At 38.4% G+C, this 22,542-nt stretch overlaps 1 protein-coding gene, 1 long non-coding RNA gene and 1 other non-coding gene across 6 annotated transcripts; all 3 read right to left on the minus strand.

Moving 5' to 3' along the window:
* Positions 1-533: 533 nt before the first annotated feature.
* LOC131439689 (U4 spliceosomal RNA) lies at positions 534-674 on the minus strand. Its single transcript, XR_009231172.1, has one exon. It is a non-coding gene; the product is annotated as a U4 spliceosomal RNA (small nuclear RNA).
* Positions 675-1,923: 1,249 nt separating this feature from the next.
* Positions 1,924-17,278, minus strand: LOC131435519 (guanine nucleotide-binding protein subunit gamma-1). 4 transcript variants are annotated; one of them, XM_058603507.1, is made up of 2 exons: positions 17,129-17,278; positions 1,924-2,835 (listed from the first exon to the last, which is right to left on the minus strand). In XM_058603507.1, exon 2 carries the CDS (start codon positions 2,781-2,783, stop codon positions 2,571-2,573), a length of 213 nt encoding a protein of 70 aa, XP_058459490.1. In that variant the 5' UTR covers positions 2,784-2,835; positions 17,129-17,278; the 3' UTR covers positions 1,924-2,570. The 4 variants fall into 4 exon arrangements, with proteins under 4 accessions (XP_058459490.1, XP_058459492.1, XP_058459491.1 ...); XM_058603509.1 differs by lacking the exon at positions 17,129-17,278 and adding an exon at positions 2,969-3,067; XM_058603508.1 differs by lacking the exon at positions 17,129-17,278 and adding an exon at positions 2,915-3,037.
* Positions 17,279-17,307: 29 nt separating this feature from the next.
* Positions 17,308-22,230, minus strand: LOC131435520 (uncharacterized). The gene is made up of 3 exons (XR_009230507.1): positions 22,104-22,230; positions 21,543-21,674; positions 17,308-17,841 (listed from the first exon to the last, which is right to left on the minus strand). It is a non-coding gene; the product is annotated as an uncharacterized LOC131435520 (long non-coding RNA).
* Positions 22,231-22,542: the final 312 nt, after the last annotated feature.

Genomic DNA, 22,542 nt, shown 5'->3' on the forward strand with positions numbered 1-22,542 from the left:
GTAAAAAAAATATTTTATCTTATAAAACCATGGCTCAATCGGCCACGTAAAGCTTGTACGCAAATTGGCTTGAATAAAAAAAAAATTATAAAAAAACCACCAAAAATTTAAAAAATCGAACAGAAACGTTGGAGTCTAGAAAAACTTCGACTCTAACTATACTGCTTTGATTTGTTCACTTCTGATTAGTTTGTGATAAGATACAGTGGACACCGCAAATCATGATTTTTAAGAAGCGTCCTCAAAAATACCTCTTCACCGACTTATTTCTCAATATTTTTACACGAAAATTATGCTTTTTATCATGCCAAATATTTGAATTTATTTTGTTAAACGATAACTCTGGAAAAAATTCGTAAAAACGATGATCGTTTAGACCCACCCCTCCCCTCCTCTCTCCTTTACGGAGCGCAAAAGACCACGAGGTCCTATACAAATCGATTCAGTTCGACGAATTGAGCAAATGTCTCTCGATTTCCGCTTCCAGAAACACCGTAAATGATTTGGTTTTGAACTTTTTAAATGATTATGAACCCCTTTCGGGGTTGTCAAAAATTGCCTAAGTGGACGGTATTGCACGTCCCCAAGGCGGGGTATTGGTATTAGTTTTCAACTAGCAATAATCGCACCTCGGTTGAACCTCATTGGTTACGATATCGCCACTGCGCAAAGCTGATCTAACCAGTCTGTACCCAAGTTAACTCATTCCAAAGCACACTGTTGTATTAGCGATTTATTATACGAATGACACACAAAGTCCTTATTTTGGGGCAGATAGAACAAGGTCACCAGAATAATAGAAATAATGAAAACACACCATCTACCTGGATACAGGGGTTGTCCTTCGATAAACCAGCTGATGATGAACCCTTGCCAATTTTAATTTGCATTTAAAAAGAAACGTGTTTCTCGATCTGGCATGACGGCCGCATATGCCTGAATGGTATCACGACCGTATGTGCATCCTGAAAGGATACACCACTAAATATCTCTTCCCTGGCCTTCAGTGACGAAACGACGTTAAACATGTTGATTCCGATCAACATCCTGTCACCTGTCTGTGAAGCAAATTACTGATTACTGTTCAAGTTTTTGTCGATTCGCACTATTGGCCTTTTGATATTGAAAATTACAGCACTTCCGATCATGTTCCCACATAACAGATGATTGTGATAGAACATTATACATTATGAATATTTATTTATTTATTTTATTCACTTCGATATTAACCATTAATGATTATTTGCCGGGTATTATGCGTAGTGTTTTTATTATAGAACATAATCTATTCGAAATTACGTGTATTTTTCGTCTAACCGGCATTTCAGCAAGTTTTTTCTCAGAAAAATTGAGATGACTACTCTTATTCTGTATTTCGATCGAATCGGATTTTGTCGGACGAATGTAAAAATTTGCATTCTCTAATTCGATCGAGTGATGCTTTTGTATGGAAAACTCGAACTCGATCGAGCTACAGAATGCCAAATTTCGTATTCGATCGAAACAATCCGATTCCAACGAAATACAGAATCGGGGTGGACATCAAGATTTACCATACAGTTGAGATGGTGCGGTCTCCATTTAACGGTAATTGTTAATCATTGTAGATTTGTGCAGCATTAACTGTTTTGCAATCACAAATCTAATACGATACGTAAATATTTCGTCACGATATTTCAAAGCAGTAGGAGTAATAATATTGCAAATTGAAACAAATTTGACCAAACTGGAGTTATTTTGTACCCTTGCACAAAAAACAAAGTAGTGTTCCACATCATCATATATTTCCTAAATTGAACTGAAATGCAAGTAAAAACAAATTTTCAAATTTCAAAATATCGATAAATTCACTACTAATGACATATTTTCGGTATGTCTACTATCACATAGCATTATTTCGGATCAATAAAAACTCCCCAGTAGTACACCATACATAAATAGATTATATTTTATTGTGCTTCAGAAGTCATTATTTGCTTGATATTTATTGATTATTACTCGACTCTATAATTTCAGGCCAAAGAAATACTTCGCACACTGCAGTAGATGTTCCATTTTCAACATTTTATAAATATATTTGTGTTTATATGCGTTAGTTACAATGTCTGACGATGGTTTATATTTGTTTTCCAAAAAAGATTACAAAATACCCCAAGAAGTTCAATTACAAGTCATTCAAATGTTCATATTTTCCGAGCGACTTTGGTCGATTCTGCATGTTGTAATTTGTTATCATGAGTTAGTTTTCGGATTGAATACTAGACCCCCCGATAGAAATTGTTCAATAACCCGAGAGGTATTGTTATCAGTTTAAAACGAATTTCGTTTACTTTTACGACATTAAGCGATCTCTACCTAGTATGTTAGCAATAGTTCCACCATCAGCGATTTGTTTCCTCTAAAACATCTATAAAAGTAGACAGATGAATAGTAATGTTTATGACGTCATATTGATACTCCCATCCGCCATTAAACCACTACTGTTATTCGAGATTCTAATTTCCCACGGTAATAAACAATATTAATATTCCACTCTTGATGTGGATTGCTGGGTGAGGCAACAGTATAATTTAAAGAATCTGGCAGGAACTTTTCTCTCGAAACGGATTCACTTTTTGGCTGGAAAACCCAACCAACAGACAGTCTTCGGCTTCGTGCTCCGTTACGTATTTGACGATATCGGCAACTGCTTGGGTAACTGTGACCCGTTGAATCGCAGCCTCACGTCTCAATTGCTCGGTGATGGCTCGCTGCTGCTGGAGGTTGGAAGCCATGATATCCATTACAGCCGTCTCTGATAGCCCTATGGTGAACGGTTTTGTACTGGCACGGCCACTAACGCAAAGGAATTTTCAAATTATTAGAAAAAAAACTATTCTCCTTACAAAAACAATGAGATTTTGCTGAAATTTACAACACTGTAAGAGTAGTTTTTGTGGTTAATACTTGATTAAAGAAATTTTTTTACGAGCAAAAACTTTTCTTCGAGACGAGTAGAATCAAGATGGTCGGAATTAATCGTTTTGGAAAAATCGAGATACGTCATGTTTTGACGTATACCTCAAGCAAAACGCCATATTGTAAAGGTGGACACGTTAGGTGGATACGATACCCGCTTGCATGTGCCTGGCAGATTTCCCCTCACGCGCCGGTCCGCACAGCGTTTTGGCTACCTGGGCACCCATGGCCACCAGACGGCTACCAAAATTGATTCAGTGACGCTTGTCAAATCCAATTTGGCACAACAAAGTCGCCTGTATCTAAGTTAGCCGAGCTTTTTCATCTTCTCACCTTCGCTGAAAATGTCAAAGATTTCAATGTGGAAAAATCCTGGTGGATACGGTTGTATCGTTTGAGTTGTATATCTGGCAGCGGTGAGGCCAAATACAAATTATAATACGGAATACTTCGACAAATTTTCAAGGACACATTTTTCATCGTGCGGTACACTGTCATGATACACTGTCAGAGTGACAATGTACTTTAACGAGTTTTCTATAAAACTAGCAACACTGAAGGGTAAGAACAAGTTCACCATACACTCAAAATAATAATCATATTATAGTTACGTGAAAAGTTATGTGAATATTTTCCACCCTACTTTTCACGTAGGTTTTAATGGACTGGGATTTAAAAGCAGTTTAATACATAATCCAGTAAAAGTTACGTGTTTCATAGGTAAAATGTAATGTACTGTTCATATCACATTTATCTATCAGTTCATATCAAATTTAGATACCAGAAAATTACTATTTTATATTTTTATTATTTTATATTGGTTGATGTCAAAAGGGAGATTCCAGATTTTTATATAAATTTATGAAATGAAAAATGCCATGAAATATAAAACATTTATTTCAGAAAATTGTCATATAATTCCAACGGCTTAAAAAGCAACTAATAACGTCGTGGTATCTCAAATCGACAAGCCTGCAGAAATCGTTTATGTTGTCACTGCCATCCAACCGAAGCCGAAGTGGAGATCCAAGAACTCCCACAACACTACTGATGCAGGTTGAAGTCGCATTACATGGTTCCAGTGTCTCTAGCTTCATACCGACGGCCTGTTTGAAGCATTCGGCAGGAACGGGTAAACTTCCGGACTCACGCAGGCACTCGGTCCAGTTGAACACAATTGTAATTCAATAAATTTTCTCGCAAATATTAACACTACTTACACTTCGAGGGCCACTGCTCGCCATTTTCAAAATCGAGTTTTTCACACTGGAAAATCACGTAGATTGTTTGACGTTTGGTCAATTCACGTAAACCTTATGTGATGACTCTATTCATTTTAGGGGATGTTCGTATAACATTCATTTTCGTCACGTAAAATATTCAATTTGACATTTGAAACCATTCTACGTGATTTTTCAAGTGAATCGAACGTGAATTTTTATTTGAGTGTAGTTAGGGCATATTCAGGAGTGTTCTAGTTCTAGATGCATAATTTATGTCAGTATTAAAATTTAAATCTAGAAATTATAACAAAATAAACTGGCAGCCCAAACAGCGTTTTATCTGTGTTTCAAATATAGAAAAAATAGAACGGCAATGTATACCAGTGTTAAATTTGACAGTAGAACTGGTCGAATAAATAAAACTAAAATGGATTGCTGGGGCTACGTTTTTTTCAGTTTCATTTACATTATAGACCACCCATATGAATCTTGCAGCTGCTGAATTTGCTCTTACTGTTTATTATAGTGAAAAATATATAAACAAACAGTTTTTATCTGATAATCAAGATCACAAGCGAAATGTAAGTTAAACAATAATCTAGAATGGTTAGGCCACCATGAATATACTGCTAGCTGTATTGATATTTGTAGATTCGTTGGTGTTTGTGTTCATTTTTCATCTTTAGTGCTAGTGCCGGTGATATTTAGACTAATTGTAGCAGTTTAATACAGCAACAATAAACATAAACAAACAAGTTTGTTTTGCACCGTAGCAACTAGCATAAAGCGTTACCAGAAACGATCTCCTTCCACATTTTCAAACTATCGCAATGAAAGGGAGTAATTTGCTAGGCTTACTTGTTCAGGCTGTGAACCAAACATTGGCGATTCGTTTGTATGGGACTTAGGGGTATTATTATTTGTATTTGGTGAGGCAGTCGGTCACCAGAATGTCTGCCAGCCATATTTTTCCAGCTGGCGTTTAGCGGCCCTTACACGATATTGTCAATACAAGGTGTATTGACAATACTTATGATCGTGTAGTGGAAACTTCATTGGATTGACGAAAATATTGTCAAAAAATCAAAACTGCTCATCAATCCTATAATAACTAAAAGAGAGGAGATGAGGAAAAAGTTCGAAAATTTTTCAGATAGTATCACACCGTTTACCAGTACAAAAGAGCTATGGAATAAAATAGGAAGACTGACCGGAAAACGCATCTTCGATAATTAGAACAACGTACTTATCGACGATAGAAAAATGGCTGAGGAGTTCTTAGATGCCCTTTTTGGCTAGAATGATCCGCAAATAGATAACCCTACACAGCATATTACTCAAGAAGGTATTCTAGATATAGAAAAATGGAATACAATTTTAAGCAAGAAGAAAAATAAGTCAGCACCCGGAGAAGACAAAATCAGTTATGAAATATTAAAAAAATTACAGCCGAACATAGTACAAAAAATTATAAGAAATCTGAACGAAATGTGGATGAGAGGTGCTTTAGACGATGAACTCAAAACTATACGCGTAGTAGCCATTCCCAAACCAGGACGGGATCAATCAACGTCACAAGGGAAACGACCGATATCACTAGTATCCACACTGACAAGAATAGCTAATACCACAGTTCTCGAAAAGCTTCAAAACCATCTGGACAACAAAAACATCCTCCCTCCGACCTGTTTCGGTTTTAGGAAAGGTTTGTCGACTACTACTGCATTGGCATACGTTACAAATACAATCCAAAAAAACAAACGTGAAAAAATTTTCACTGCAATGATCTGTGTCGACTTGAGCAATGCTTTCAATGCGGTTAACACCAGCAAACTCCTTATTAAGATGGCGGAATTAGAAATACCAGCTGAAATAACTAATTGGATATCCTCATTCCTACAGAACCGACGCATATCATTTCAGATGAGAGACGAGGTTATTAAGAGGACTTTTAACAACGGTTTACCTCAAGGTGACGTTTTATCACCAACATTATTTAATGTCTATACAATGGATCTACACACAATGGAAGAAGACGAAGTAGTTCTAGTTCAATTCGCAGATGATTTTGCCATATTAGTGCATGCCAAAACGCTAGAAAGTCTGGAAAATAAATAATCGCAGAGAGCCCTGAATAAATTTGTAACAATAGCTACTTTTTCTGAACAGTAACAAAGACATAAATATTACAATAAATGGCGTCAAAATCAAAATGGTTCGCACACATCGTTATCTAGGCTTAACTTATGACCGCAGCTTAGGATTCGGTGCACATAACAGAGATTTACAGAAAAAAATAACACGATTGAATATGTTAAAAGTCATCTCCGGGACTAAAGCCGGCTCCCACCCACAAGTCCTTACTAGAATATACGAAGCACTCATAAGAAGTATGATGGAGTACGGTTGTATAATACACAATAACGCTAGTAAAACAAATAGAAATAAAATAGCTGTCACCAACAACCAATGTTTGAGAAAGGTGACTGGTTGTACAAGAACAATGCTTTGTTGGCGATCGCCGGACAAGAATCAATCAACATCCGACAAGAATACGTAGCGAACAGATTCATCACTCGATGCAAAGAACAAAACAACATCTTGGCTGTAGGGCTTAAAAAAACTCGTCGACAACAACTCTAGCTTTATTCCTGATGCATGGAAAATACAAAGGAAAATCAAGAATATATACGGATGCATCGAGAAAACATGCCACATACGCAGTAGGTATATACATAGAAAATTCTAAACAAAGATACCACTATAGACTGAAGGAGGAAACGAGTATCACAGGTGCGGAAATCACTGCAATAAGAATCGCAATGACACTCATACAAGAACAAAGGTTGCAAGGAACTGTGATATTAACAGATTCGCGATCATCTTGTGTAATGTTGGAAACAATACAACAAGAAAAAGCAGGACCTTCTATCACAGACTAACAGACATGACAGTATGAGTAAATTCTTATCAAAATAATTTTTCGTGATGCACTAGTTCCACCTATATTGTACTGCGCGAACTATTTACTATCTGTACACCCCTTGTGTTATGTAAAAGTTTTTTTTACTAGTTGGTTTCCCCTCGTTTGTCAACACCGATCAGCTGCTTGCAGGGATGCCTGATTTCATCAAAATATTTGAAAATGAATCGTCAGAATAAATTATTGGATTACGTTGATAATATATTTAACTTTTTCGCGATGTTGGAAGGTAACCATTTATTTGACTCAACGTTGTTCATCTAGACTATTTTTTATTGTGTTGGTAGTTTTCACCCGAAATTAAGTGGCGGCAGACCAGAAGCAAGTAAATATTGTAACAAAACGGGTTCGATTTTGTATTGCGTTGGAGGTTGAGAAGTAGGCACAATTCTGTAAATAGTTTTGGCAATATGTATTAAATCTGTATCCTGCATGAAATTCGCATGGACGTATACAAATTAATAAAGGGTGATTTTTTAAGAGCTTGAGAACTTTTTTAAACAATAAAACGCATAAAATTTGCAAAATCTCATCGGTTCTTTATTTTAAACGTTAGATTGGTACATGACATTTACTTTTTGAAGATAATTTCATTTAAATGTTGACCGCGGCTGCGTCTTAGGTGGTCCATTCGGAAAGTCCAATTTTGGGCAACTTTTTCGAGCATTTCGGCCGGAATAGCCCGAATTTCTTCGGAAATGTTGTCTTCCAAAGCTGGAATAGTTACTGGCTTATTTCTGTAGACTTTAGACTTGACGTAGCCCCACAAAAAATAGTCTAAAGGCGTCAAATCGCATGATCTTGGTGGCCAACTTACCGGTCCATTTCTTGAGATGAATTGTTCTCCGAAGTTTTCCCTCAAAATGGCCATAGAATCGCGAGCTGTGTGGCATGTAGCGCCATCTTGTTGAAACCACATGTCAACCAAGTTCAGTTCTTCCATTTTTGGCAACAAAAAGTTTGTTAGCATCGAACGATAGCGATCGCCATTCACTGTAACGTTGCGTCCAACAGCATCTTTGAAAAAATACGGTCCAATGATTCCACCAGCGTACAAACCACACCAAACAGTGCATTTTTCGGGATGCATGGGCAGTTCTTGAACGGCTTCTGGTTGCTCTTCACTCCAAATGCGGCAATTTTGCTTATTTACGTAGCCATTCAACCAGAAATGAGCCTCATCGCTGAACAAAATTTGTCGATAAAAAAGCGGATTTTCCGAATGGACCACCTAAGACGCAGCCGCGGTCAACATTTAAATGAAATTATCTTCAAAAAGTAAATGTCATGTACCAATCTAACGTTTAAAATAAAGAACCGATGAGATTTTGCAAATTTTATGCGTTTTATTGTTTAAAAAAGTTCTCAAGCTCTTAAAAAATCACCCTTTACATTACAGGTAATTCTGTATGAATGGCAACTCTGTTGGTAAATGAAAAAAATAAACACAGTCTAGATGGCAGACAGAATGTTTTTGATAGGGTAACGTGGCGCCATCATGACACATGTGAGTACTGTCCCAAATAAAGGAATATTCGAAATGACCGTTAAAATGATTGAAGAATCTAATTTGAGTGTCCTGTCTGTTAGTCTGTGCTTCTATCAAATACAAATTATAATACGGAATACTTCGACAAATTTTCAAGGACACATTTTGCATCGTGCGATACACTGTCATGATACACTGTCAGAGTAACAATGTACTTTAACGAGCTTTTTATAAAACTATCAACACTGAAGGGTAAGAACAAGTTCACCATAGTTACTGTTTATTATAGTGAAAAATAAATAAACAAACAGTTTTTATCTGATAATCAAGATCACAAGCGAAATGTTAGTTAAACAATAATCTAGAATGGTTAAGCCACCATGAATATACTACTAGCTGTATTGATATTTGTAGATTCGTGGGTGTTTGTGTTAATTTTTCATCTTTAGTGCTAGTGCCGGTGATATTTAGACTAATTGTAGCAGTTTAATACAGCAACAATAAACATAAACAAACAAGTTTGTTTTGCACCGTAGCAACTAGCATAAAGCGTTGCCAGAAACGATCTCCTTCCACATTTTCAAACTATCGCAATGAAAGGGAGTAATTTGCTAGGCTTACTTGTTCAGGCTGTGAACCAAACATTGGCGGTTCGTTTGTATGGGACTTAGGGGTATTATTATTTGTATTTGCTTCTATACTGGTAGAGATATTAAACATCTCACAGATATGGGAAACATCCTTCCAATGGATTCCGAGTCACGTTTCCATCGAAGGAAATGAAATTGCAGATTAACTGGCAAAATTAGGACTAGAAAACGAAGCTCCCATATTTAAATACTTGTAAATACTTGTAAATATTACTTCAAATACTTGAAAAATCAGCAGGCCAATGAATGGTACCAAGAATACTCAATTAAAAAAGGCAAAAAATTCTACGACATACAACTGGTAATTAACGACAAACCGTGGTTTATAAACCAGGATCTAATTGGATCTGATATCAGAATTATAAACAGACTGATGACAGGACATGATTTCTCTAGGTACTGGCTGGCAAAGATGAAAGTATTGGAATGCGGTGATTGCGAAATATGCGAAGAGCCGGAAACATCCGAACACCTAATAATGAATTGCCCGAGTTTCGGAACGTTCAGATCAAATTTTCAGTTCGATTTACAATTCAAATGCCTACACGATTTATTCAAATCCAAAAATATTAAGTATTACAAGGAATTACTGAAATTTATTCGACAAGCGAAATTAAATGTGTAAACAGTACAATTGAACTAAACCAGCAAACAAAACAAACAAACCGTCACAGGTATGAGACGTTGAATAACTAACTGGCCATATGGTTATTGTTGCCGGGCCACAAGCAGAAGCTGTCAGACACAGCTTCGACCAGAGAGAGGTAGAAGAAGGGCAGTAATGATGAATTCTCCATACAAATTTGGAATGTCATTACTTAGTAATCATTAAAAATGGCAAAAATAATTCTCGTGTAAGGGCCGCTAATAAGAAGATAAATACCTCTGTTACTTTGGCCACTTCATATATTTTGGCCAACCTAACAAACTTTATCGATTTTATCGGATTTAATTGATGTGAAGTAACTCATGTTACATAAATTTGAAGGTAAACACATTCAATTACCTATTGCGGAAGGGGATTTCAAAGATATTACAACATTTGGTGGATCTTTTTTCTATCAAATTATAATACATCATTACTTAGTCATCATTCGTAACCGAATGTTCGAAGTGAGCACACGCGTTTTTTTAACAATCGACATCGGTAAGACGAAGGTGCCTATCACAGCAGAGGCTGTAGTATAGGCATTAAATAAAAGTGATAAAAAGTAGCATCCCCGCAAGTGAGTTCTGTCTGTGCACCGGTTTTGTATCGGTATCAACAGTAGACGCTATTGTGCTATCCTCGGGCAGCAGTTATTTCTATTGTTTGCTACCCGCATCGCAGCAGCCAAATCCTGAGTCAAGGTCACGCTGAAGCACAACGAAGGAGTGAAGGAGCAACTCACCTAACAGCTTACCGTGACATACTGTTAAGTATTTTCTCAAACTTTTTCTTTCAACTTTTACTATTCATATATTTTCTTTTCATTTTATTTCTTTCTTTCTCATTTCAAGTGCGGGAGACTTCTTTACTCCCGCACTTTAAATATGAATATTGATGACAGTGGGGGTGTCTCGGAGGAGGGCGAAGCTGAACGAATGAACGAAGAACATTTAGAGGCTGAGTTTGCTTCCGAGATGCCATCTACCCCTCCTATACCATCTCCCCCTCCGATACCATCTCCCTCTCCGATGCCATCTCCCTCTCCGATGCCTCCATCTCCCTCTAAGATATTGCCTGCCCGCCAAAAAGTTTACCAAGACGATGGCTCGGGGGTCCGTGGGTGGTATACTTCCGGCCCAAATTAAAGTCTCTCAGAGTTTTAAATATTGCACGGGACCTGGAAAAACATTACTCGGCAATAAAAACAATAGATAAGGTTTCGCCAAACAAGTTACGCGTTGTTGTGTCCGACCTGAAGCAAGCAAACGCGATTGCTACCAGCGAGTTGTTCACGAAGGAGTACCGCGTGTACGTCCCGTCTCATGTGGTGGAGATCGACGGTGTGGTCCGTGACGAAAGTCTGACAATCGAAGATCTGATGAAGGACGGGGTAGGCCGTTTCAAAAACCCCGACCTTCATCCAGTGAAAATTTTGGAGTGCAAGCAATTGCACTCCAAATCGATAGATGGAAAATTTTACCAATCGGACTCATTTCGCGTGACTTTTGCCGGATCTGCACTTCCAAATTACTTGGTAGTGAGTGGAGTTCGTCTACCTGTTCGGCTGTATGTACCGCGGGTAATGCATTGTACAAGCTGCAAACAGTTAGGTCATACGGCAACCTATTGTTGCAACAAACTGCGATGCGGCAAATGCGGAGAGGCCCATGAGGACGATCTCTGCAGAAGAGCAGTGGAAAAGTGTTGCTACTGCGGGGAGAATCCTCATGATCTTTCGGTGTGCCCTACGTACATACAGCGTGCGGAGAAATTGAAGCGATCCGTGAAAGAACGTTCCAAACGTTCTTATGCGGAAATCTTAAAAAGAACCACTCCATCGACCCCTGAGAACCCGTTTGCAATCTTGCCAGTTGAAGAGGATACCTCTGACGACCCAGGCGAAGGACCTTCCTACACACAGGTTGAAGGAAGCAGGAAAAGACAAAATCTGGCTTCTCCCAAGCTTCCTCGTAAAGGCCTCAGACTGTCCTCTTCGTCACAAAAGAACCAAACGAAAACAAAAAGTGCTGACTCAAAACCGAAGCAAACACCTCCTGGGTTCAAAAAACTTAGGGATGATAAGGAGTACCCAGCACTTCCTGGGGCATCAAAAAACCCGAATGACCCCAAAGCACAACCAGAAAATCTAACAAACGCTGGATTATTGAAATTTTCTGATATCGTGGACTGGATATTAACAGCCTTCAATATTACTGATCCTCTGAAAAGCTTCCTAACTGCTCTACTGCCAACAGTAAGGACATTTTTAAAACAGTTGACTGAACAATGGCCCCTCCTTGCAGCGATCGTATCTCTTGATGGATAATTTACCACTGAGAATCGAAGATATGATCATTGTGCTTCAGTGGAATTGCAGAAGTATCATCCCAAAACTTGATTCTTTCAAACACTTAATACATACTCATAATTGCGATGTATTCTCCTTGAGTGAAACTTGGCTTACTTCTAACATCAACCTCGACTTCCATAATTTTAACATAATCCGCCTGGACCGAGAAGACTCTTATGGAGGGGTACTTTTAGGGATTAAAAAGTGCTATTCATTTTATCGTATTAACCTCCCCTCGACACCGGGAATTGAAGTTGTTGCTTGCCAAATTAATATTAAAGGCAAAGATCTATGTATAGCTTCTATCTACATTCCTCCCAGAGTCTCGATAGGGCATCGTCGGCTTGCAGACATCATAGAACTTCTTCCTTCACCGCGGCTGGTTTTAGGGGACTTTAACTCGCATGGTACAGGATGGGGCTGCTTATATGATGATAATCGTTCTTCGTTAATCCAAGATCTGTGTGACAACTTCAATTTGACAATTCTAAACACGGGAGAAATGACACGGAACCCTAGACCGCCAGCACAACCAAGTGCGCTGGATTTATCCCTTTGCTCGACTTCGCTACAGTTAGATTGCAAGTGGAAGGTAATCTGTGATCCTCACGGTAGCGATCACTTGCCGATCATAGTTTCTATCACCAACCGTGGAAGACCATCGGAAACAATCAATGTTTCGTACGATTTCACACGAAACATTGATTGGAAACGTTACGCGAGCTCGATATCTGAGAAACTAGAAACATCACAGGAGCTTCCTCCGGAGGAAGAGTATACATTTTTGGCTGGCTTGATTCTTGACACCGCAATTCAAGCTCAGACGAAACGAGTACCTAGCGCGCAAACTAGTATGCGTTCTCCCAACCCATGGTGGGACAAAGAGTGCTCAGAGCTGAAAACGAAAAAAGCTTCAGCCTTCATCTCGTTTAGAAAGAACGGAACTCCAGATAATTATCGGAAATACGCGGCGTTAGAATTTCAAATGAAAAGTCTTATTAAAGCTAAGAAACGCGGTTACTGGCGAAGGTTTGTTGACGGATTAACGAGAGAAACAGCAATGAGCACTCTTTGGAATACGGCCCGTCGCATGCGCAATCGAAATCACGCGAACGAAAGCGAGGAATATTCTAACCGCTGGATATTTGATTTCGCTAAGAAAGTATGTCCTGATTCTGTTCCGGAACAGAAGATATCCCGCGTCGCGACATTGAATACAAACGAAACACCGTTTTCGATGGTAGAGTTCTCACTTGCGCTCTTGTCGTGTAACAATAGAGCCCCGGGGTTAGACAGAATTAAATTCAACTTGTTGAAAAATCTGCCCGACTCTGCCAAAAGGCGCTTGCTGAATTTATTCAACAAGTTCCTCGAGGGTAATATTGTCCCACACGAATGGAGAGAAGTGAGAGTTATTACTATTCAAAAACCTGGAAAACCAGCCTCCGATCACAATTCGTATCGGCCGATTGCTATGCTTTCCTGTATCCGGAAATTGTTGGAGAAAATGATTCTCTTCCGTCTAGACAATTGGGTCGAAACAAATGGATTGCTTTCAGGTACACAATTTGGGTTCCGCAGGGGCAAAGGAACGAACGATTGTCTAGCGTTGCTCTCAACAGAAATTCAAATGGCATTTGCTCGTAAAGAACAAATGGCATCAGTTTTCCTCGACATCAAGGGGGCATTCGATTCAGTTTCCATTAACGTTCTATCTGAGAAGTTGCATCAGCATGGTCTTTCACCAGTTTTGAACAACTTTTTATATAATCTATTGTCCGAGAAACACATGCATTTTGAGCATGGTGATTTGACGACAAAGCGATTCAGTTACATGGGTCTTCCTCAGGGCTCATGCTTAAGCCCCCTTTTATACAACTTTTACGTAAATAACATTGATGAATGTATCAACACATCTTGCACGCTAAGACAACTTGCCGACGACAGTGTTGTGTCTATTATAGGACCCAAAGCTGCCGATCTCCAAGGACCATTGCAAGATACCCTCGACAACTTGTCGACATGGGCTTTTCAAATGGGTATCGAGTTCTCTACGGAGAAAACTGAGCTGGTTGTATTTTCAAGGAAGCGAGAACCTGCGCAATTACAGCTTCAACTAGGGGGTGAAACCATAGCTCAGGTTTTCACATTTAAATATCTCGGGGTCTGGTTCGATTCCAAAGGTACCTGGGGATGTCACATTAGGTATTTGAAACGAAAATGCCTACAGAGAATCAATTTCCTTCGTACAATAACCGGAACTTGGTGAGGCTCTCACCCAGGAGACCTGATCAGGTTGTACAAAACGACGATATTGTCAGTAGTGGAATATGGATGTTTCTGTTTCCGCTCCGCTACGAATATTCATTTCATTAAACTGGAAAGAATTCAGTATCGTTGTTTACGTATTGCCTTGGGTTGCATGCAATCAACCCATACGATGAGTCTTGAAGTGCTGGCGGGCGTCTTACCGTTGAAAAACAGGTTCTGGGATCTCTCATATCGACTGCTAATCCGATGCGACATTTTGAATCCGATGGTGATAGAAAACTTTGAAAAGCTCGTCGAGCTTAATTCACAAACCCGTTTTATGTCCTTGTATTTTGACTACTTGGCTCAGAATATAAATCCTTCTTCGTTTGTTCCCAATCGTGTTCATTTTGTGGATACTTCTAATTCTACTGTGTTTTTCGACACATCCATGAAAGAGGAAATTCGTGGATTCCCGGATCCTGTACGCCCTCAAGAGATCCCAAAAATTTTTAATAATAAATTTAAAGAAGTCGACTGTAATAAAATGTTTTACACTGACGGATCATATCTAGACGGGTCCACTGGCTTCGGTATATTCAATGTAAATTTCACCGCTTCCTATAAACTCAGTGATCCAGCTTCAGTTTACGTCGCAGAACTAGCTGCAATTCAGTATACCCTTGAGATCATTGACACTCTGCCCACAGATCACTACTTCATTGTATCGGACAGTCTCAGTTCCATTGAGGCTCTCCGTTCAGTGAAGCCTGGAAAGCACTCACCGTATTTCCTGGGGAAAATACGGGAACAATTGAGTGCTTTATCTGCAAAATCATACCAGATTACCTTGGTTTGGGTCCCCTCACATTGTTCCATACGGGGCAATGAGAGGGCGGACTCGTTAGCCAAGGTGGGCGCACTAGAAGGTGATATCTATGAAAGACCAATCTGCTTCAATGAATTTTTCAGTTGCTGTCGTCAGAAAACTCTAGCCAGCTGGCAGAATACATGGAATAGTGGAACTCTGGGACGATGGTTACACTCAATAGTCCCACAGGTATCGACGAAAGCTTGGTTCCGGGGGTTAGACGTGAGCCGAGACTTTATTCGTGTAATGTCAAGGCTCATGTCTAATCATTATATGTTCAGCGCGCATCTCCGTCGTGTGGGGCTCGCTGAGAGTGGTGTCTGCGTTTGCGGTGAGGGTTATCATGACATCGAACATGTTGTTTGGACATGTGTCGAGTATTGTGATGCCAGGTCCCAACTCATAGGTTCCCTTCGGGCCCGGATATACCACCCTTCGTACCAGTCCGCGACGTCACGGCAACTCGAAATCTTCCTTATATGACTCTCATCTATAACTTCTTGAAAACTATCAATGCTCAAATTTAGTGCTCTCCCTATCTCTTTCTCGTCTACAGCTCTACCGCACTCTTCTTTACGTTGCTGGAAGTATGGCCTGTGTAAACGATGCTTCGGAGCATGCACCTGCCTTGAACTGACTGAGTTGCTGGAAGCTACCCAAAAACGTCACATCAACGTCAGAACACACCAACGAAGCATCCCAATCCAGAATAATCTCTTCATTGCTACAAGCTGAAAAACATGAAGATTCATCGAACGCAAAATGTGTCTAAAAGATGTATGCCACAAACCAATGATGTATTCAAATTTCAATTCAATACTGTGTAGGTCCCACCCTCCCTATGTCCCCTTACTAACTGGGGAGTATGCCGCCCCGTAATACGGCATCCCTTTCTCTCCCCCTAACAACAAGACAATCGGCCACGTTAAGCTAAAGCAAATGAGCCTAATAAAAATTTTATTTGAAAAAAAAAAAAACATTTGGTGGATATTTATTCAAAGTGGGCCAAAATAAAATCAATCCTAAAGTGGGCCAAAATACCTCTGTTACCCTACAGACTTTTTATGCAGGGTAATACAGATTTTCTATCACTCAAATAAAAATTCTCGTTCGATTCACATGAAAAATCACATAAACTGGTTTCAAATGTCAAATTGAATATTTTACGTGACGAAAATGAATGTTATACGAACATCCTCTAAAATGAATAGAGTCATCACATAAGGTTTACGTGAATTGACCAAACGTCAAACAATCTACGTGAATTTCCAGTGTGAAAAACTCGATTTTGAAAATGGCGAACAGTGGCCCTCAAAGTGTGAGTAGTGTAAATATTTGCGAGAAATGTTATTTAATTACAATTTTTACTACATCGATCGGTTCATTCCAGTATGAAAGTTTCCATGTGTTCGACTGGATCGAGTGCCTGCGTGAGTCCGGAAGTGTGCCCGCTCCTGCCGAATGCTTCAAACAGGCCGTTGGTTCATCGAAAAACGAGTTCAAAATCGGTATGAAGCTAGAGACACTGGACCCATGTAATGGGATCTCAACCTGCATCGGTAATGTTGTGGGAGTTCTCGGATCTCGACTTCGGCTTCAGTTGGATGGCAGTGACAACATAACGATTTCTGGAAGCTTGTCGATTCGAGATCCCACGACGTTATTGTCAAGTCTATCACTTTTTGATAATAAGAAGCTAACTCACCAATTAGCAAAACGACCGGCCAATGAACCCAAACTGTCCAGAAGGGTCAATGAACTTTCCAGGAGCCAGGAAGATGAGGTGAACCAGGAATTTCTCAGCTGCAACCAAAAAGCGATCCGAACTACTTGATAACTCAAAAACTAATGACAGCTTTTAGCTGTATTTATTCTTTATCATATTCAACGCGTTATGATGCGTTACTTGATTTATGCTGATTTTACACTGAACCAAATAAAAGTATCATAACAAAATTGTTATACATTACAGCTCTTCCTTCTTTAGTTCATAATTTACAATTGAATTCAGTATTCGAACGAATTAATGCTTATAATTATAAACTAATCTATTTCGATTCGGCATTAGCCAATTTAAACTAATCAACATCTATCTTAATAAATAAGATTCAGATCGGCTTATAGCCATGATGAGTTACTATAATAAATGTACTCAGGATCAACCTTAGACAATCGCAATCGTTTCGAACGCCTCGGAACGGCCGTTGCCGATTCAGGAACTTCCGCTGCTTTTCGTTTTCTGCTTCCTTTAGTTTCACTTTCCGGGAATCCCAAAAATGGCTCTTCATCGCTTCCTTCTTCGTCATTTCCATTTGGAAACTCGGTCGATATTGTAATGTTTGGTCTTGTAGCTGTGTTCTGATTGACTGTTCTAATTTGCTTTCGATGGGCCATGAACGTTGCGTTTCCAATTGCCACCTGGAATATATTTTGAGAATATTTTTTAATAAAGGTCGCTTTCAACCATCGAACATGATTTTGGGAGTTGTGATTTTTGTACCAAATTACATCTCCCGCCATCAGTTTATCCAAGGGACCGTTATAATTGGTCATTGTTTCATTTGTATTGTAACCATCATTGGAAAGGGATTGTCTTGGAAGCATGTTTTGCTTATAGCAGTACTTTGGGTTGATAAGATCAATTAAAGTTTTTGGCTTAAAAAAGAAAACGTTCTCTGACGGAAATTTACCGCTTTTTGTCAAACAATTGTTTCTGTAATTTATTAAAAATAGGTTAATCAGATCCTCTAAATCCATTCTATCGAATTCTGGTTCCAATAAGAACTTTTTTAATACTTCCTTTACTGTTCTAACCAATCTTTCTGCTTGCCCATTACTAGAAATGTTATATGGCGGGCTATTAAGTACTTTTATACCTTGTTTTTCCAGATATGATTTAAATGAATACGAAATGAATGGTGGACTATTGTCTGACACTAGCACATCTGGTAACCCAAAGCGAGCAAAGAAGGTTACTATTTTTTTCAAAACTTTGGCACAATCCGTGCCTCCTTTCATTAATTCAACCTCTACCCACTTTGAGTAACTGTCAACTATTAGTAAAAAGGTATGATGTGAAAAATAGAAGAAATCTACATGTATTCTACTAAATGGCTTAGTAGTGGGTGTCCATTAAGACTTTACTTCGAGCTTATGCACTATGGCCATACTGTTGCAGACATCGCAACCAGAAACAAATTTTTCAATGCTGCTGTTAATACCGAACCAGTAAACTGTCCGTCTTGCCAGTTGTTTCATTCTGACTATTCCCGCATGATTGGCATGCAATATTTTCAAAATCTCACCATGTAATATATGTGGTACTATTACCCCGTCCTGGTACAGCAAACAGTCATTTACTAACTCAATTTCATGCTGATTTGCAGAGATGTCAATAAAGCGTTTATTAAGTATTTTTTTTGGCCAACCATTTTTCATACAAGAAACAATCTTTTGTAAGAACTCGTCATTTTTCGTCATTCTAGCAATCGCTGCATAATCCAGTGGGAATTCGTTACTGAAATTTATGCTTCTAACAATTTCACTGTCCAGTTCTTTAGGAACGGACTGAGCTAATGGGAACCTTGAACAAAAGTCAGCATTCCCCATTTTGGAAGACGGTCTGTACTGTATTTCAAAATCATATACTGAAAGTTCTAAAATATACCTCTGCAATCTAGTGACGTAGATCGAGTTTTTACCCGCTCTTCCAAATATTCCTACTAATGGTTTATGATCTGTAAAAACCAAGAACTTTTTTCCATAAATATATTTGTGGAACTTTTTAATGGTGCAAACAAGAGCTAACACTTCAAGGTGTAATATTGGGTAATTTTTCTGGTCATCATTTAATGAAAATGAGGTAAAACATATAGGCTTTTCAACTCCATCAATAATATGGGCAATTACACCCCCTAATCCATAGCCTGATGCATCCGACACAACAACTAGTGGTTTCAACGGGTCATAAAATTCCAAAAGTTTAGTTTTTAAAAGCAAACTTTTACTTTCCTAGAACGCTCTGTCACAGTCTTTGTCCCACACATATCGAACATCCTTTTTCAATAGATTATACAAATGATACAATTTCGTGGACAACCTTGGTATAAATTTATGGTAATAATTGATTGGGCCTAAAAAGGATTTTAGGCCTAAAAAGGATCTATTATATGTAAACAGACCCTTAAAAGTGTTTATTACCATAAACTTTTTGGACCTCTCCGAAAGAGACAGTTGTGTGTATGCGCCTTCTAAATCAAGTGCACAAAACACTTTGCATCCAGCCAAACCTGCAAACAAGTCTTGTGCAGTTGGCTAGGGGTATGCATTCGAAAGTAAAACCTTATTAATTGAGACTTTACAGTCTATTACCAATCGTATTTCGTTATTTTTTTTTCATTAATATAACAATCGGAGAAGCCCACTCACTTGTTTGTATAGGTGTGATAACGTTTTCTCTCTGTAATCTATCCAGATATTCCGACACTTTATCTCTCAAACGAAAAGGTACCTCATAAGCTTTTCTAAAAATTGGAGTATCACTTTTTAGAACTAGCTCTGCCTCGAATCCAACAATAGGAGATGAAAAGTCTTTAATGAAAACCTTAGCAAATTTTTTCTTGATGTCTTGAATATATGCTTGAATATATGTATCATTTGTTGCTAAGCCCATATTATTTACGCTTCCCAAATTCGAGAAATATTTCCTCCAATCTTGGAATAATATGTCCAACCACGTTCGACCAAGCAATGGAATGATATTGTGTTCACAGTTTAATACTAGAAGTTTTAAAATAGCATGTTTGCTTTTAAACCAGACCGAAACCTTTGCTTCCCCTTCTATTTTAAGCTTATCACCATGTACCACTTTTTTTTTTTACTGTGAGCCAGAGGTTTGTTAAAATTAGCAAAATATTGCTTTTTACTCATAACCGAAACAGACGACCCACAGTCAACTTCCATCTGAATTATTTTATCTTCCATCGTCAAATTAATTAAACAAGGATTATTTATACTATTAATGGACACCACTTGCATACATTCAACATTACCCATGTCTCGTTCGTCGTCGCTATCTGATTCCTCAGCTCTCATCCTGCTGAAGGCTTCGCTCAGTCCACTAGTTTTGCTTGGCCCAGGCTGCTCCCATTTGTCAACGAACTGCACCGTGTCGCGCTTCAAATTTTTCAATTTGAAGCATTTCCGCTTTATATGCCCTTTTTAGACCACAAAAATCGCAAACATAATCCGAATAATCGGGCCTTTTCCTGTTCGGATTGTCACGCCATTCAGCAGAATTTCTACCTTCTTTTTGATAAGAACGTGATCTAAATCCAAGTCTAGATTTTACCGGTCCCCTATGCTCACTTTGCCGTTCCTCTTTGGAACCCTGCCTAGCCAAATTGTAAGCTGCTATCAATTTATCAAAATGGGAACCTGTTTTGATTGGAGTATTCAGTGAAGCTACCTGATCGTTTTCATTGTTACTATTTGAAACTAATGTTCGCGCATTGGCACCCGCCATCTACCAGGTTGTAATGATCTTTTCAACAGATTCTAATGTCAAATTTTCTTCATTTAATAGTCTCTGCTGTAGAGCTCGATCTCTAACGGCAGCTACCTTAAAATCTCAGAATTGGCAAAACTCGGCTTGCAATTTTACTGATAAAACAAAATCTTCAACCGATTCGTCTGGTAATTGCACCCGATTATAAAAATTTGAATCGCTGTACCAAATCAGATTCTTTTTCATCAGATCTAGATTTGAGTTTTTGAATCATTTCATTATAATTTACTGTTTCTAAATTTCCATTTGGAAACAGAAGTTTCAATTCCGTATTAACGGCCGGGCCACTCAATGTTATAAAATGTGCCTTTTTCGTCTTTTCCGGCACTTTATTTACCACAAAAAAAATACCCTAATCGTTCTACCCATTCCGTAAAGGAACATCCCTTACGGTAGGGCTCAATAGTCGTATTGACACTGACTTGGGCCATTCTTAGTATAAATTGTTCAATAGTAAAACACGGAGCACTGTTAAGATAACTAACAACGTCGTACATAGAAAAAATTGTGCCAATCAACAATGCCCGAGATAAAAGAATATAAAGCGGCTTACCTCTAACGATGACTTAGCCTTGTCGACCTTTGCCGATGCCTTGGTTAATTTTCCTATCAGCCAAATAAGCTGCAGATGTCCCGCTCTTTAGCGACTACCAGTAATTAATTGTATATTTATCACTGCCACTGCCTATATAGAATATAAGAAAAATAATATTAGAATTTTATTAACACAAGCCAACTGGAACAAAAGGCACAATGGGTTCAATTAAAATGGCGTTTTTTATTGAAAGAAAAAATTTCCAAATGTAAGATTTCCGAGTATATGCACTGGTCCACACTAATTGAAAATCTTTAGAATTTCATTTTTTTTATTTCTTTGATTTAGATCTCACAATATATAGTGAGTCACCCTACTTACGGGTATTGATATTATGTAATAATGTACCGCACCGTACAAAATGACGCCGCTGTCACACAAAAGAAATAATATAATGAGACAAAAGAATGTCCATGCGAATAAATTATCCAGTAATGTATACCGGGTTATTAAAAAGATCTCAACGTTTTTCTCGTCGCCACTGTCAAGTCACTTTTTGATAATAAGAAGCTAACTCACCAATTAGCAAAACGACCGGCCAATGAACCCAAACTGTCCAGAAGGGTCGACGAGCTTTCCAGGAGCCAGGAAGATGAGGTGAACCAGGAATTTCTCAGCTGCAACCAAAAAGCGATCCGAACTACTTGATAACTCAAAAACTAATGACAGTTTTTAGCTGTATTTATGATATATCATATTCAACGCGTTATGATGCGTTACTTGATTTATGCTGATTTTTCCACTGAACCAAATAAAAGTATCATAATAAAATTGTTATACATTACAGTTATTAGGGTAACAGAGGTATTTTGGCCACTTCATATATTTTGGCCCACCTAACAAACTTTATCGATTTTATCGGATTTAATTGATGTGAAGTAACTCATGTTACATAAATTTGAAGGTAAACACATTCAATTACCTATTGCGGAAGGGGATTTCAAAGATATTACAACAT

This window comes from Malaya genurostris, chromosome 3, assembly GCF_030247185.1.
Source record: "Malaya genurostris strain Urasoe2022 chromosome 3, Malgen_1.1, whole genome shotgun sequence".
Taxonomy (NCBI): Eukaryota; Metazoa; Arthropoda; class Insecta; order Diptera; family Culicidae; genus Malaya; species Malaya genurostris.

Bases quoted from the DNA above. Each gene is read 5' to 3' on its own strand.
- LOC131435519 (XM_058603507.1), bottom strand. From the start codon at position 2,783: ATGGATATCATGGCTTCCAACCTCCAGCAGCAGCGAGCCATCACCGAG.